This window comes from Nylanderia fulva, unplaced genomic scaffold, assembly GCF_048542155.1.
Source record: "Nylanderia fulva isolate GAGA-0341 unplaced genomic scaffold, ASM4854215v1 Scaffold4, whole genome shotgun sequence".
In the NCBI taxonomy this organism is placed as follows: Eukaryota; Metazoa; Arthropoda; class Insecta; order Hymenoptera; family Formicidae; genus Nylanderia; species Nylanderia fulva.
Window position 1 is genome coordinate 2,462,469 of NW_028190476.1, and position 18,727 is coordinate 2,481,195.

The 18,727-nt window shown below is 34.9% G+C and overlaps 1 protein-coding gene across 5 annotated transcripts in view; it reads right to left on the reverse strand.

Moving 5' to 3' along the window:
• Nucleotides 1-3,673: 3,673 nt before the first annotated feature.
• The window catches only part of LOC114938007 (E3 ubiquitin-protein ligase Rnf220), a 164,307-nt gene continuing 149,253 nt past the window's right edge, over nucleotides 3,674-18,727 (reverse strand). For all 5 annotated transcript variants that reach the window (XM_085485922.1, XM_085485920.1, XM_085485923.1 and 2 more), the window contains 5 exons: nucleotides 10,020-10,288; nucleotides 8,268-8,538; nucleotides 6,737-7,206; nucleotides 5,121-5,195; nucleotides 3,674-4,731 (listed from right to left, as the gene is read on the reverse strand). In XM_085485922.1, coding sequence (XP_085342048.1) covers nucleotides 4,660-4,731; nucleotides 5,121-5,195; nucleotides 6,737-7,206; nucleotides 8,268-8,538; nucleotides 10,020-10,288 — 1,157 coding nt within the window. In that variant the 3' untranslated portion in view covers nucleotides 3,674-4,659. The remainder of the gene's footprint in view (nucleotides 4,732-5,120; nucleotides 5,196-6,736; nucleotides 7,207-8,267; nucleotides 8,539-10,019; nucleotides 10,289-18,727) is intronic.

Here is an 18,727-nt window from a genome sequence, read left to right on the forward strand (position 1 = left end):
AAAAACCAAGTACACACGAATGGAAGGGAGAGAAGCGGAAGTAGGGGAAGCGCGCGAGATGGAACGACGCGGTAAAGACGCCGCGAGAGAGTGGAACGCGCACCTGGGGCTCTCGGCCGGCTTTGGCGGCGACGCCCGCAAAGGTGCCGCAAGGTGAGAGGAAAGTGCGGCGGGGACGGAGAGACCTCTCAGACGCGGTCTGTCCCCTCTTTGTCGGGACGGTAGGCGGCAACGCGCGCGGCCTGAGTCGAGTCCGCAGGCGTCGGAAACGGGCGCCGACTTGCGCCGTGTTGCGGAGCACAGTCATCCCTTCCGCTTGCGGGAGACTCGCCGAGGGAAAAACACGCCCCGACTCGCCCGGCCTCCACCCGATGATGCTGCGGATGCTACTCTGCCAGATGCTCTCGGACGGCTGCCACGTGCGGTGGAGATGCGCGAGGTTGGGACTCGGCGCCAATTGTCTGCTCCTCAAGTCGTATGGTTGTTCTACTTAAAGTTACGATCGTAATCGTGATCAGTTGCGATACGACACGTGATCGTTTTATGATCGATGATTTTTTATTAGATGCGATGGATTTGTAGATTTCAGATTTTGATAGCTTAAAAGGAAATCAAGCATGTCTTGGAGGGTTAAAATCCATCTGTCACTACTTATCTAATATGTAGAGCAATATTTATCCAAATTTGTCAGTTTCTGTAGAAATCCTCAAAGTAAAATATAAATTCCTTCGTCGAGAAAATTTGTGCAAGTTGCCTAAATTATTTTTTAGAGACTATGTATCGCATCGGTAGTAAGAGAGATAAAATTTCAATTTCTTTTATCGCATCCTTCTTTGATATCAATTGCTGTCACGATTAATTTAAGAATTTATTTTTTGCGAGATATAAGTTATCAAAAGACGCGAGATTTTCGAGGAATACATAGATATATCACTTGGAAAATCGAGAAAGAAAGAATATATTCAATATTAATCTTTCGATAGATATATTTTCCAATTGATATAGCAAGACCCTTTTTGCGTATTTTTAAAAGATTATAAAATATTCACCAAAAATTATACTTGGTACCAGAACACAAAAGGCTCTAACAAATCTCAAGATATTTATAAGGAATCTTGAATTTTTCTACGAGCATCTTTTAGATAGGGTGTAGGGTCGCGCATTTTGTATATTTCTCCCTTATCTGCCATTACTACAATCGCTCATCTTATTCGCGCATGCTTTCCTATCTATTCACATCTTACAACAACATTTCTCCTTCCTCCATTCACTACAAAGTATCGCCGACAGTTTGGCGGTACGCTGAGCATTTTCATTTCTATGCAGCGGGATGGAATAGAGTTCAATGACTCCCGGAACACAGAAGGGACGGAGAGAAAGAAGATGTCTCTCTCCCTCGCGGCATTTCGCGGGATTGACTGCTGGGAAACGAGCTAGCCGAGCTTCTCGTGCGTGAATTCGCGCGTGAAGTAGGAAAACGCGGCACGATGGAAAATAGAGGTAGAGAGAGGCGGAGCTTTCACCGTTTCCACCTACGAGCCCATCTTTCGGGAGGTATGTCGTGGGACCGGATTTCCCGGACCTTTTTCCCTCAACCGCGCCTTGCTTCATATATATATCCTCTTTTCGTTCCCTCCACCGTCATCCACCTCCGGGAGCAGCCCCGACAGTTTCCTTCATCGACTATCTCTTAGCGGTGAACCCCGTTAGCTGGATGTTTCTGGACTTTACCTTTTTCAGAACACATTTACGATAGGAGGCTAACGTGGCTGGTAATAGTGCTAAATAGGAAACCTGATAGGACACAACTGATATACCAGTTGAATCTTGAAAACGATGGAGCCAACAGGCGCGAATATGATTAGATCAATGATAATGATGGAACTGGAGCGCAGGAATTGGAGCGAGGCTGGAAAACGTCGTTAAGCTACGCTGGAATGACGGTAAAAGCGCAATATAAATCTAATAGGATTATTAGCGTGTAACAAAGAATGTCGTAAAGATTATATTTACCCGTAGTATACGCTCGCAAATATATGATCATCAATTATCCAAGGCGATCGAACATCGCTTCGAAGAAAATAAATTCCAGTGATTAAGTTCCAAGTGACTCGTAAGACTATTACATTTCTTTTTCTTTATTTATATTGAATATTTTCTATTTATATTTAATATTCATATTATATATTATTTAATATTTAATATATATAATATTTAATATATAATATATTTAATATTTTCTTTATTTATTAAATATTTTCAGAAAATTGACTCGTAAGACTATTACATTTTTTTTTCTTTATTTATATTGAATATTTTCTATTTATATTTAATATATATATATTATATATTATTTAATATTTAATATAATATTTAATATATATATTATATATTATTTAATATTTAATATATAATATTTAATATATAATATATTTAATATTTTCTTTATTTATTAAATATTTTCAGAAAATTGATGAAAGTTGCAATTTGAACGAAATAACAATTGCGGCTTTCTAATATGATTGCCAATCAAATTTTAAAATCATTTATACCTATAAATATTATACAAACGACACCTTCTCCCTCGATTATGACACGTCATTTATTTTAAGGCGTAACGATCTCTCGACGAAGTAGGAGAGGACTCCATAGACAGTCTCTTTTTGCGCTCGCATACCGAGCCACCATCTTGTCGAACGACCTCGTCGTTCCCTTGCACCCTGAAATGCATCCCCCAGACTGCACTCTTTCCCTTTCCCTCTCGCGACCGCCGGATCCATACGGAGCGCAATGCCGAGCTCCACCTTCGCCGCCACTTTCACCACCGAGTCGGCTATCTCCTCCACTTCCGTCTTCGCCACCTCCACTTCCGCCGCACACTCTACCCCCCCATTTACGTAGCTCGTAAACCCGACGCGCCATTTTGCGTGACCCTTTTTCCACCTCCGCGCGATGACCTCCTCTTCTCGTCCTCCTTCGTGATCCCGCTTCCGTTTTAGTCAAAGCGCTTCTTCAGAGCGGTAGTGTTAAAGATAAGAAACGGAAATTAAACGCTAGACATTTACAAAACTCGCAGCGTATAGTGCGTTATTTTCTGAGAGGTCATTCCATTTTGTTTGTTTAACTGTAAACGAATACTATATACATTTTATTCGCGTTTTAAGGATGAAACTTGAAAGATTATTTTTTCTCTCCCGTTCTTCATTTCAATTTTCCGATAGTCATGTTTTAATAAGAATTGCTCTTAATAAATTTTTAAAGGCAATTTTCGATGCCATCAGGCTCTTCCGGTTCTGTAGAGATTATTTATATCTATTTCGTGTAATTTATATTTAGAAAAAATCAATTGTATATTTCGAAACGTCTTAGTGATAGCATTAATTGACATTTTCAATTTCATATGAAAAATTTATGGATTCGTATATATTTATGTATTAATAATGCTGAAAAATGTTCATTCTTATATATCCTTTTTATTAGATATATTCATCGTTAATATGTATTTCCTGATATATATAACATAAAATAGAAAAATAATATAAAATATTATTTTGCACGTACCTGTCGAGTCTTCTCTTCTCCGACGAAAATATATAATTAATAAAATATATAAAGAAAATAAATAATTAATAGATAGGCCAGGAAGGAAAATAATTTGCGACAACGCAGCGTATATTGTTGTACATTCCATGATCGTTTATTTCAATTACAGAACAGCGATCGGGGGATTTATTTTTCTCTTCTTGATCCGTTTAGTGTATTTACATTAGTTCGCTGGTGCATCGCGAGAGACTGGTTTGGCGATGATCTAAAAGTTTTTGGTAATTATACCAAACGGCCGACGTGTCAAAGACCGATCGCTAAAAAGAATCATAAAATGCAAATTTGTTGCATATGATAAAAATCGTATCGAAACGAAAAAATGACGTAGCGATCGGCTCTCCTTCGCATCGTCCTTTCGTAATCTTAAGAATCTGTAATCTCGTTTGTGAAACGAAGATATTGTAGAGCGTATGTCGCTTTTCGTCGACAAAGATCGATATATCGCGTATTTAACAAACAATGAGCCTTCGTTAATCCAGATGTATATATGAAGTTTATAATACAATGTGATAATACAATTTGCTGTCGTTTAAAGAATTGTGAGGAATTATTTTGTAACATATACGTGATTTGTGAACATAACAAGAATCGTCGCAAAAGTGTTCAAAGTATCAAAAAGTCATAATTAAAAAATCGTTAGAATATATTAATTAGAGTACATTCCATTTTGACAGAATCGCGTGAAAGTCATCGCAAAAATAAATCAACGCATCGACTTTGTCAATACGTGTAGAAGAAAAAACAAACGCGGAGATAATCTCACAAATTTCCAAAAACTATGAATTTGCGAACGAATACGGTCGCGATATTTATTGATGCACAAAAACTCTGTATCGAATGATCCTAGAGCGACCCTCGGTTGACGATTGTTAAGAACTAACGAAGTTAATTTACTAGCTCTATGATGCATAAACGTACATATTAATTCTAAAGAGTTAATTTACGTAACGCAGAGAAATATACAGGTATTTACAGAACGATAACGTTGCCCGGTTGAAGATCCGGAGAATCCCGGTTGACCCGCGAATTTCTCACAGGGATGTCGAGCTGACTCATTCACATATAGATGCGCCGCAAATCAGATGGCGACGTTATCATGTTGCATTGAGGACAGAGCTTCTTCGCGCCCTGCGAACAATGGCAAGAGGTCTCATATGTCTCGATCGATTTCAAAATTAAACTCTCGTCAGACTCTTATTTATTTAATTCGGAAAATAGAGAACGAGACTGACAATTTTAGGCATATTAATTTTTGCACATCTTTAATGAATCTTACTGATCAATAAAATGGATAAAATCGAAGTAATTATGCAAAACATTAGATTCAGAATTCAATTCTATCATGACTATTTTAATGTACAGAAAATATTCAATAGCAGACTTATTTTGCGAAAATTTCAAACATTGATGATTTATATCTCTTCTTTTCCATTTGAATGGGTTTCATTTAACCGTTCTACAGCGAAGGATGAGAGATTTTAAATTAATATACATATAAATAAAATAGAGAGACCTACCAGCGTATGCAGCCAGCATTGCTCGCAGTGTACATGCCAGCAGCACACTGAAGTGACTGGTTTCTTGTATTGTTCCTGCAATCGTATTAAACGTGCGTAGGATTTTAATTTCTCACTAGATCAATACGGGAGGAGTCGATCTGGAAAATTTAATCCGGTTCGACTTCTCGCGAGTGACAAAGACGCAACAAGTGCGGTGTTACAAGGCCGATAACATTAATAAAAAATATAGAATAATTTTTTTGCATTCATTCAGCTAAAGTCCTGTTATCTCTCAGGCAGGTCTCGTGAAACGAATTGAAATGATTATTACTCGCGATCGTTACGTAAGGCATTCGCCTCTCAGGATCGAAAACAAGTTCGCCGTTTAGCTATCTTGGCGAATAATGATCGATACCTAAGCTCGAACGTTTTATTATGATCGCGCTGCGAGTTCGAGATCACCGTCTTATCTCGAGCGAAGAGTTATTTCGCGTGATCGGGAACCTACGTTAACGAAGTGCAACGAGTCCGAAGTCCAGGTAATAATCACGTTCTCGAGGATGGAAACACTCGAACGGCGATATTATTTCCTTCGCTACTTCGTTAATTCTGTACGAGCGACGTTGAGGGATAATTTATTCGGCGATCTAAATATTTCAGGCCGATAGGAAACGCGGTCAAATTTTATGCGCCGGTTTTATATCTCGTTACAATTATTTACGAGTCGCGAAACGCGCGTTGCCAGATATACGGATAAAACGCGACGCGGAATAATATGCGTATAATGTAATATTACAAGGACATATAATGATGTAAAATACGATGAATGCGCTGTGTTTTGCCGAGTTATTTTTCACATTGTTTAATTTGATTTTTCACGTATTAAAAACCGACTAGTTATTTGTAACGACAATCTAATTACGCGATGACTCGATTATAAAACATGTGTACCTGCATTAGCGTTTGAAACTTAATCGAGCAAATTTTTATACGCGGTTCAATCGTTTTTATTAGAATTCGAAAATCCAATTTTTATTATTATCCTTGTTTCACTTATTTTGACATTAAATTATATTTCTTCAAACTTCTACACAGAGAGAATTGTCTCTTAGAACTTACCTTAAAAATCATGCGAATTATGGAATAATATGATATTAGAAGAATTTTATTAAAAAGTTTCTCTGATTAACTTTCACTACAATAAAAATATAAAATATGTTCGATAGTAAAATTTACTGTGTACATATTAATATTTTTGATTATGGCAAATATTAATGCAAGAAACTTTTCCAAATTTTTTTCAATACCATACATTGTCCCACGATGATCATGATTTTCAGGATAAATTCTAAGAGAAATTATTTATTTATTTATTTCATTGTATTGTCGAACTTTGATATTATTGTGTTTTTAACGTTTATTTTTATATTATTGCAAATTTCTTCGCGTTAACAACTTTATAAATTATTATTTCATATCTTAATCATTGTACATTTTTATTGTGCAGTTACACTTGAAAAGGACCCGTACCTAAGGATCGAAACGTAGTGTTTCAAATTAAATTGTATTGGCCAGTTAGGTCGAAAATTTCAATAAATTTGTATAATATTGAATTCCAAAGATAATTGACTCACCATGCAGATGAGACACTTGAAGAGCTGGCCGCGCATCTCGGCCTCGAGCTCGCGGATTCGACCGCGAAGGGCCTCCATGACGGGCGTGTCGCCGTCTCTCCTGGGCGAGCCGGATGCGCCTTCCTCGGGATCGTTCTGCTGGGCGACGGGCGTCGTGGCGCCCGGTTCCGGTTTCACCTCGACCAGGCCCTGCGCTCCCGTCAGACCGGAATCCGGGGTCAGCTGTTGCGGCGTGTGCGGCGCGTTCGGCGAGATTACGGCCTCGCGAAGAGCGTCTCGTTCCTTCTGCTCGCGCGGCGTCCCGTCGATTCGCGGCGCGACCACGTCCGCCTCGGAATACTGAGCCGGACCGAACTCGGCAGCGTCGTCCCCGTCGACCACGAGGTCCACGTCCTCTTCCTCCTGATTACCGCCCCCGCCCCCGACGCCGCTGCCGGAGCGATTGCTCGAGGAGGTCGCGAGACCCGCGGCTGCGAAGCGGAAGAACGACGAGCTCTTAGCAAGATCGCGCGAGGGAGTCGAGTTGAGAAAAAACGTCATCGGCACACAGAAAAAACAGTATCCTTGAGAGAATACAAATATGCCTTGATTCAAGTATATTTTATCCTTATAATAGCGCCAAATATAAATAATTTTGGATAAAAGATAATTTATCCTTAAAACAAAGTGCAAAATATTCTTGGTTGAAGCTGAAATTTACTTATAAATATTGCAAGGACAAGTGACAAGTGTGCATCGGATATAAGCGGTACTTTCAAATAAATATAATAATTCTTAGTTCAAATGTGACAAAGTTTGTTTTTACCATATACGATTTTTAAAACAAGAATATATCTTAAGGATCAAATATACTTTACACAAACTTATTTATTATTAAGGCAAATGAAAATTTGTGATTACAAAGAGCATTCTATGCTTAAATCAATCAAATAGCGTTCGAGAATAAAAATATACTTGAATCAAGGATTTCTTTTTTTCTGTGCATACTTGACCGATATCATTTATCTTTATGATATAAATAATTAGGTATGTGTAATATACGGAATCAGTTGAAATATTCAGTTGATGTGCTTGTCAATTCTAGATTTTGATACCAGATGAAGAATGTTTTACTCCGAAAAATCAAATCTAAGATTTATTTTAATTTAATCATTTTTTTGAACAATACGTATGTCAGTGTCAAGAAAATTTTGCTAAACAAATCTGTAAATTCGCAGTAATGAGAAGCAAATTTTCGCTACAAAAATTCGAGTTTTACTAAAACACGCTTTATATTAGTCTCGAATGGTATAAAATATTTTTTTTTTCATGTCAGAATGGCCAACTAAACTCCGCTCATACAATTCATAATTATCGGACATGTTCATTTTACAGTTTCGTGCAGGCGCATTTAACGCTTCATATTGATCTTTTAAATGAATATAAAACTGTGCATTATGAGTGTTTAATAATCGCAAATTTAATGTTAATATTTGCCTCTGCACATATGATAAATTGCCATTTAACTCGTGTTAAAAGTGTGTAGATTTACCGGAAAATCCACCGACTAGCATAGAAGTGGCGCGCACTCTTCTCTGACCGGCCCATTCGTATTCCTCGAAGGTCTCGGCGTCGCCCTCGACGTCGACCTCCTCCTCGTCGAGATTCGCGTTCTGTCCGGCCGGATTCCCATTGTTCTGCTTATTCAAGCATCGATCGACGTGCTGATTCAATTCCTCTGGAGTGCCAGATAATCTCTCGCTGCAAACCGGACAGGATGCCTCGTCCGCTTTTCTCTTCCTATTCTTAACGCGTATTCTGGCCTGCACGAAAAAAAAAAAAGAATAGCCACGCACATATTGAGCGATGCAACGCTAAATAGAAAGTGATCGTGCAATTTAAATTTATTCGGATATCTCTTATCTGAAATATGTTTCAATTAAAATATCTCTACAATTTGAGTCAATAAAGAAATCTAATACTTTAACTACTTATTATTAGATTGTGCGATTTGAATCGCTGGATCGATTGCTTTAGATGAAAAGAAATTATATTGATTTTTATAATGAAAAAAGTCATGTATCGATTCGCTTATTAATCAATCGAAAATGTATACTTTTTACGTATAATAACTTTTTGATGCGCTATTATAATTTCGATCTTATATTTGTGTTAGATATTTTATTTGCCCAAAGAAATAAAATATTTTATTCTAATTTTCGTGTTTCACAAAGAAAATACAATTACAATCGTGATTAAAGATTATAAAAGCGTGTTTAATAAATATCTCCATAATTTAAATGTAATTTAATAATTTTTAGATTGAGAACGCGCAGTAACAGACGAATCGCAAAATTAAAATAGAGATTAAAACACAGAAAAGCGTGATACATTAAACTAATTAATTTATAATTAAAAGAACAATATATTTTCCATTTATTTCATAGTGTATTAAACATATTTACGTATAGCGGTAATAGATATATTAACTGTGTTATTATTTGCATGCCGTGACTTTGTTGTTATTCGCACGTCGTGATTCGAACGAAAATATTATTCTTCGACACGCGAAAAATATTAAGAGAAAATGCAATCTGTAAATACAATTAACGATAGCGCGAACACAGCCCGTACAATTTAATTAACTTCACAATTAAAAATTCGTAAACTTATCTCAAAGCGACAAATGTTTGCTGAACCAAATATTTTGTGCAATTTTTTTATTCAAAGTAGAAATAGAGTATGAGAATTATAAATTATTACGTTATATTTACAAGCAATAATTATTTCTCTAACATAATTTTTATATTTCTTATATACATTTTTGCATTACAGAATATTATTTCGCACTTCGATTATATTGATCAAGTATCTAATAATTAACTTCTGATGTATAAAACATTTTAAGCATTTGGTATATACTATATAATTTTTTTGAAAAATTAATTATTTTCAGTACTGCTATAATTTAGATTTTATGTGTGTTACAGATCAACATAACTTCATCAACTCCGCTACACATCGATCGGTGAGTGACAACCTTTTATGTTACAGTAAAAAAAAAGTATATACTTTAATCTTTTTTTTCAACTTTCGTTCATTGTTCAAGTTTACATACCCCTTTTAATACTTGACGCATAATTGTTTAGCTATTTAAAAAGATTGTTCTACAATTATAATAATTAGTAAGTGCTATGCTTCACACACAAGTCGCTTTTAATTGTTAGAGAGAGATTACGAAAATATCGTTAAATACTCAGTATAACCAATGAGAGATTGAAATAGTAGAAAATCATAGAATTACCTGTCTATTCGCCTTGATCCTCTTGTACGTCTCCCATCTACCCTGAGGAGTACCGTCCGCCGCCGATGGGGCGTGCAGCATCGGGCCATGGGGATGATCTGGGTGCGTCGGAGGTAAGGTTGATCTTGAGGATCGAGGCCTTGAGGGCGTCGTGGAAACCTTATACAGTCGATCGAGTTCTTGAGCAAAATGCTGTTCTAATTCTTGAGGCCTCACTGTCACTCCGCATACCGGGCAGCAAGATGGATCTGAGGGAAATTTCTTCTTGCCTGAAACAGAACATTCGCAACATATTACAAAATTATTGATCACAGAGTGAGATAATGTCCCGTAAAATATTACGGAAAAAAATTAATATTTCTAAATTTATTTTGCCGACTGTATTCAAGATCCTATATAGTTGCTGCTTCCTATTCATTATATATAATAGCAAATAGTAGAATAATTTCAAATTGCAATCGCGAATTTATTGAATATATAAAATGCAATTTCGTAAAAAAATAGAGAAATATTTTTTTTATTTGACAATTAAATGCATTTAAAGGCCGTCTTTGATGTCCTCGAAATTAATATTTTTAAATTTATTTTGCCGACTATATCCAAGATCCTATATACATAGTTGCTGCTTCCTATTCATCATAATAGCAAATAGTAGAATAATTTCAAATTGCAATCGCGAATTTATTGAATATATAAAATGCAATTTCGTAAAAAAAAAAAAAAAATAATAGAGAAATACTTTTTTTATTTGACAATTAAATGCATTTAAAGGCCGTCTTTGATGTCCTCGAAAATGAGGGTTTAGCGTCTCGAGCGCGGTCAAAGAACGGAATCGCCCGAAGATGGAGGGAACGTTCCACTTCTTAGGAAGATATCGGCTAACGCGATTTAAAAAGTATTCAACTCGCCTCGTAATTACTTTCCGCAACGAATCGTCGTCGGGACGCGCGCATCGCATTAAGCCCCAGAGTCGCGAAACGAAAACCGCCGCCGTCGTAGGTCAACGCGCGGGCCCGGCTCGTTTACTCGCAATTTATCGCTCCGTAAAACGGCGGGATAAAAGAAAGGGAAGAGAAAAGAGAAAAGAGGAGAGATACCCGGCGAGAGAGAGAAAGAGATGAGAGGGAAAAAAAGATCGGCACAACAAACAGCCCGCGGTACTCCAGCAGGATACTTCTGTCGCATGTCTTGCACTCTGACGGGAATGCATAATTAATCGCGAAAACTTGTCACCGTCTGCATCCCTGCACACACCTCGTATCGCGTTGAGGTTCGACCTCGCGCCGGAGGAGCTAAACTATGCATAAATTTATAGGAAAGGTTTGCAGTACCGAGACGCGCTGGATTCCTACGGTTGATTTTAATTACGCGTTAATCGACCGTATCTCAAAGCGGCTTCGTAGCACGTCGCCGTGCTGGAAGAACGCTGAAAGCCTTTATACGGCGGTAAATATTTATTGCGAGTCGCTGTGCACACAGCCGTAGGGGAAACGAACGAAAGGGATGGCGCGATCGTCCATCCTTGGCCGGACCCAAAGATGCACCGAGTTGCATTTTATTCAGCTGCAGCTGTCACCGCGATGCTTCTCAGTGGAGCACTCTGCGATTTAATTATCCAAATCTAAACGTTCGTTCTCTCTAGAATAATATTATCGTTGCAGTTTTAATTTATGGAACTAGGGAAATGCTTGGAATTATTTAGAAGACATTTATAGATTGGAATGAACATTCGACATCTATTGGAAATTGCGCCATGAATCACAAAGAAACACGTTGCAGCAACGATAAATATGAATTGTTATATCCTTACTACTATATTTAATCTTGTATCTTATTGATAACAGTGAGCAAGATATATAGTGAAAATATATTATGTATACAAAATATGCCATATATATTTTTCACTTTTATTTCTAACGAAAGCTATTTAAAAATTATCTACTTGTAAACAGAATAGCAATAGCTTGAAAAGTGAATCGATGAATTGATTTATTTTAAAACGTGTGATAATCAAGCTCGTATCAAATGAAAATTAATTCAAAAAGAACAGGTTTTTAGACGAGCAAATATGGTTGACAATGTAAAATTAGTGTATTTTAACATAAAAGTTACAAACAATTCGTGCAAGACGTTTCGTCACTTACTTGTGACTTCTCAATCGGTAAATTCAATACAATTACATATAATAATAATCAAAAATTTTCATCTTAAAGCAATAGTTGTCTTATTAACAAATGTAATATACACTAGTTTGTCCTTGTTCTTCATATTAATTTCGGTGCTCGGAAATAATTAATGTTCAATCTATGTTAACAAATAACGTACAATTAAACCTTTATACGGATTTTATTAAATATACTTAATATTTGTTAAATTGCAAAATCACTTACGATTTGTATTGTTCGCCTCGATCTCCATTATAGTGTGTATTATTCTTTATCGACTCGAAGGTTGAATATACGCAGAATCTCTCTCTTAAGCTTTATATATATTTAGAAGAAGGTGAAATTTATTTATATATTGTTTATTTTGTCTAAAATCGGAAAATATGCTTTGTCCAATAAGTCAATAATCGTCTATAAGGTTCAAGCTGTTTTTGTTGTTGTTTATGTAGTGTTTCGGATGTTAACCTTTTGTAATAATTGCTTTCACAATCTAATATTTTAACGTCATTCCATATCATGATTTATGTAAATAATATGTCTAGAAACCACGCTCAAATTCGATTGTTTTATGTTTCTTTTATGTTCATTAATCCTTGTATTAAGTTTGCGTTGATTTATTTTAATATTCGGAGAATATTTAAAATATAATTATCAAAATACATATTCCGCAAAATTAAAACACTGCAACAAGTTACAATTTTATAACTTTTTATTCTTATCATAAAATTATATATTATCCAATCAATTCTTAATAACTATTGTTATTTACCTAGCATTTTTCTTCATGTTGAATTTTCTGTATATTCTATATAATATCGTCTATAAAATATGAAATATAAAGATAGATCTTTACTAGTCGATTTTGCAATACACACACCTAGACGCACTTTGCATAATTAGGTGCCTCGAGTTTCCTTCATCGGTCTTAATCGATCGTAAGCTGCCGCGATTTCAAAATAAAATAACACAGAATCGACGACGCGTGAATGCGTACATGCGTTTTGCATGTATTTTAAAATTCCTGAATGATAATCGTAGTCTGCCTTGCGAACACGGTACCATCGCATAACGGAAGTCGGCGGAATTAACGTCGCGACGATGCAATGAAGAAAGTCGACTCGAAAAAGAAGAAGAAATGACACGGGATTTATCAGTCACATTGCATTTCCATCGCGGATAAATTCGTGAGTGGAATTATCTCTTTGCGATTGAATTTTCTTTGCTTATTTGTTAAATTATCATTAAATGTTGTGCATGAGTTCCAGTTTCAAATTGACGCTAAGAATATATTTCCTGTATTGCTAAAAATGTTTACAGCGAAGGGGATTCAACATTTTCGACGTATAAAAATATACGTCTTCTAAACACGTCTCTTTTAACTTTCCAAAAATAAACAAAAAATTGATAAAATTATTGATATAAATTGCAATAATTTTTTCCAATTAATTTTTAAAAATATTTACTATAATAATAATATATAAAATAATATACATAATAAATTATTGGAAAATGATTATTGAAACTCAAATATACATAATCTTCAAACATAGATAACTAAACTTTATTTCCCAATCTAATGAAAAATTAACTAGAATTAGAATTTATATGTCGCGATAACGTTTTCCAAGTTAAAATACAATATTTTTAGGAAAAAATTTTTAAGAAACTGCAACACATTAAAATTCATATCAGCTCAAAGTGCATCGCGTTCATCCTAGTTTAAATAGCTTTCAAATTATCGCCATTTCAGAATTAGCCTCATTACACAACGAAATCTTTCAATCTCACTATCCTGTAATAATAAATCGTTCTTCGTCTGCCGACAGCGATCATAAATAGATTCGATGGATCGACGAATGATATCATGGAAATCTAATTAGGCCAGGCATGTCTACTTACAATTAAACGACGAGATCAGTGTCAGGACGAACGACAAATTGAATTATCACGTTAAAATGCGTCTTCTTTCCGTTGATAAATCGCAAATTTTTGAATGCTTTTCACTGTAATTTTCACAATATACTTTTGTATTTTAATCAGATTTTCCAATCGCTATCTATCAATAGTGCGCTTGATTAGACGCTGCTTTAAAAAAATAATTTGTTGATTGAACTGTGTCATCTATATTTGTTGCTAATCAATAAATTATTTGAAAAGGTAAATAGAATCTTTATGCATTTTTTAATCACACAATTCCGTTTTGTATAATAATAAAAATTCTTTTACTTTAAAACATGAAAAATATAATAATCGTTATTCCGCAAAATTATGGTCCCAAATATTATTTGTTAGCACTTTACAAATTTACAGATCTATATATCAAAATCGTATAAAATAATAGTGTAATTTTAATTTTTCATGATTACATCTCTTGTTTAATCGATAGCCAATTCTATTGTAGTATCGTATAAATGTAGCATAACAGAAATTTATGAATCAGAAAAAAAAATATTATTTCTCGACGCAAATTCTATACAGCGTACGAAAATAAACGTTCTTTGCTGAACGTTTGCACCTGCTTGCTATTTGCCGACAATAACGTCTAGTGACGTATTCTCAAAAAATAGAATGGAACAATTTCCATGTAAACAACTCAAAACTTCGAATTCCCAAGGATCCGTTTGAATTTTGCGATATTAATATTTTTTTACATAATTTTAAACTCGATAAATTGACAATTTAAAAAAATAGTGTTTAAAACGTTCTTAAAGAAAAAGAAACAAAAATTATATTGAACAAGAGAAGACGTACATATGTATATGTAGAATGGAATAGAATAGATAACATACTTTCGTAATAAAACAAATAAATTTCTGATTTTTCACTTTTTCTCTTAAACACACAACTTGATGAACGATTGGCTCGTTTATTTTGACAAAAGACGACGATCCGGTGCTCGAAGCCACGAGGATTTGATCGCGACAAATGTTTCACGTCTACAGCGCAAAGAAGGGGCCTCCCTTGTCCTCACAAATCTTGACCCCTAAGGGTCGACTTGTAAAAATAGACGAGGGAACTCGCGATATTCTCGCGGTTTCCGGAAGAGATAGCTTGTTTGCGTATATCTCGTGAATCATTTGTATTCAAAGCTCCATGTCTTTGTACATCGAGATATTTTCGTTAAAATATAATTTGCTAGCTTTCTTCATGAATTTTCTGCAATTCGAATAAATGGATATAAATAATCTACAAATAACTTACAGTTTATTAAAAAAGTCAATATAATATATTGATGTTTTAAAAAAACTATTTTATAATATTTTACTTATAAAGTTATAAATACAAAAATATCGCTAAAAAAATTAATCTATTAAATAAATTAATCTATATATTAATAATAGCTATATAATAGCTAAATAATCTACAAATAACTTACAGTTTATTTAAAAAGTCAATATAATATATTGATGTTTTAAAAAAACTATTTATAATATTTTACTTATAAAGTTATAAATACAAAAATATCGCTAAAAAAATTAATCTATTAATCTATTAAATAAATTAATCTATATATTAATAATAGCTATACATATATATATATATATATATATACTAAAATTAATAATAATCTAATTCTTGTTATTAAAATTAAAAATATCGATAAATGTCATCGACTAGCTGCTATAATGACTTTTAAATTCTTGCTCGCACAGTGGAATATTTACTGATTGCGATGGCGGTAAGCAGGGTCGGAAATGATATAATTTGTTTCCGGGCTGCAAATGCGCACGAAACGTTTGCAGTACAAACACGGACGTTATTTGACGAGCCGGACTGGATGCATTACAGTGTTTTAATATTTTACGTTTTAATAAAATGCTTTAATATTAAAGCCTATCCCCGTATGCAGCATAATGGGAATTTCATTGAAAATTAGGTATTTCGTTAATTGGATGATTCCGCCGTGATTTCCTCTGGCGGACGCGGACATTATTCGATATAGTGTCTATAACTACGTTTGTAATTTTCGCGCTGTATCCGCATTGCAGCCTCATTATAGCACTTTTATGCGAATAAATAAAGGCACGCGATATAATCCGTTAACCAAAAAAAAAAGGAAAAAAAAGAAAAAAACTTGATATATTCAAACAAGATTTTGTAATATCATGATATTTAACATATGCAGATATAATCAACGTTTATATGAAATATAAAATTTCACAAAATTACATAATTCGTTTCCTTTATGACATTATACAATATGAACCATTTTTCACAGAGAGAGAAAGATGTATGTATATTATATAACAACGTTGAAAATAAAATTAAAATTTTTATTAAAAATTAATTGTAAAACTGAAAGCTAAACAAAACGGAGAACAAATGAATATCACTGTAACAATGAAGAATATAAATGTCAAATTTTTCAAGAAGATAAATGTTGAAGCATCGAAACACATAATGTAGATGAGAGAATGAAATAATTTCTTGTTAATAAAAATTTTCCAGTAATGCAAATATAACAGATAGAGCGAGAAATTAAAAAATGTATGATGAAGAAAATAAGTCGGACAATATTTTGTAGCCACGTTGGTTCGAAAAAATTATGGGCGGTTGGAATTAAAGTCAGGAAGGCATGAAATGTTCTTTGAACCAAAAACATTGTTTTTGTCCATTTTTATTCGTTATATGATCTTTATATAAGCGAGGCGTGACCGGAAGAAGATAATAGGCGTAATTTTTTACGGCTTTCCGTCGGATCTCTTTCAATCTGATCTTTGTTTCGTACACCTTCCGCTACCGTGCATTTCATTATCGTTAATTCTCTCAGCTTATTAATGTATCTATTATATTTAATACTTTATTAATTTATACACAATTATGCAAAACGAAATATAACGAAAGAAAAAAAAAACAAATAAGAGCGAGTAATACAAATTTGAAATATCCGCAAGTATATACTGTTTCAACTTTTTCCGAAATATTAAAATATCACGGAAACAAGCCTAATTTTATCATTCGAAAACAAAATAAATATTTCATCCGCCTACTTTTTGCTCTATCGCGAAAAATGCAATCGAGTTGCAAAGAAATTGTCAAAATATCAAAGCTAATTTTATCCACACATACCTATATCACTTTACGATGTCATATTTTTAAATTAAATTAAATCGCTGAAGAAAGCACAATAAAAAAATCATGATTGAGTAAATGGGAGAGTAAAGAAGAGCGGCAGTTTCCGAATCAGTTGGATTTTATCTGCAGCTCGATTGACCGTTAAGAACAATGTAACATCTTTATTTATCCCCGAGTCTTTCAGGCGCCCGGTGCTTTAATATCGCGACAACCCTCTGGATACACACGGTCGCGTCTTTTTATTTCGCGTCGGAGCCGAGAGGCAGATAGGTAGCGCGCGAACGCCTCTTTTAATTAAAGATACGCGACCGCTCTATCTCGGAGCCACCCACTCTAAAGGGGACTAAGTGTAAATGATAGCACAGTTATGGTCACGGCCGGAGAGATAGCCTCGCGAGAGGACCCGAGAACGACGGTGGCGAAAAGGCATTGTCCTTTAATCGAAAGAAAAGACGAGGAGGAAGAGAAGCCTCGAGGGCGAACGAAAAATCCAGGCAATCGCGGTCGAAAGAATTCTCGTTGGAATTTTTCGCGGTTTTTCTGAGATTCTCATCGACACGTTGAAAAATACTTTCGACGATAAAATCAAATATTTGATCTCTCAAATGAAAATTTAATATAGAAACAATTATCGAGACGAAAATATGGAAGAGATAATTATTAAAAGTTTAAGACTACTTTTAAATATAGAAAAAGACTAAACTTTTTTTTTATACAATTCCATTCTTTCGTTTGCTTATTTATTCCTGAGCTGACACGAAGAGCGCGAAATTCGTGGCGGATGTCACATTCTTCTAGTACTCGACGAAGAAGAGAGCCGGAGAGAAACAAAGGGAAAATATTTCTCAGAGAAGGCTGAAAAGCGTCGTCGTACGTCGCGCTTTCGAGAATCCCGCAGCTTCCCGAAGTGAAAACATTTAACGAAAATGGAAAACGCGCGATAAGACGTAGAGCGCAGATATAGCTTGAAGAAACAACAAAGATGGAAGACGGTACTGCGAGAAGAATAGATGAGATGAAGATACGAAAGAACCGCGACTTAGCCAGCTGTCGACATCTCCGTCTTTCTTCCATCGCGGATTCCTCTTTTTATTTTCGCAACCTTCGCGAACCACTCCGCAAGAAAACGACGTCGCTTCCGTTAATTATGTCAGCAGACGGTGGTCCTTAAACGCGAATCACCCCCTTCAACGTTCTTCCGGCCGTTAATGATAACGGGCGATAAGATCGCGATGGGATTCTTTCGTCGTCAGAAACGTCGTCATACTTTCGCGGATTAAGGAAAGAGTTGCGAGATCGATTTTATTATTGAAAAATTTATTTGAATCAAAAATTAAAATTTGGAAATTAAAAATTAAAATAAATACAACAACGTCTTCTAATTTTAAACTATATTTTTTGTATGATACAAATGTTACGTGCTTTTTAGATTAAAATTGATTGATATTTTTGATATAAAAAAGAAAA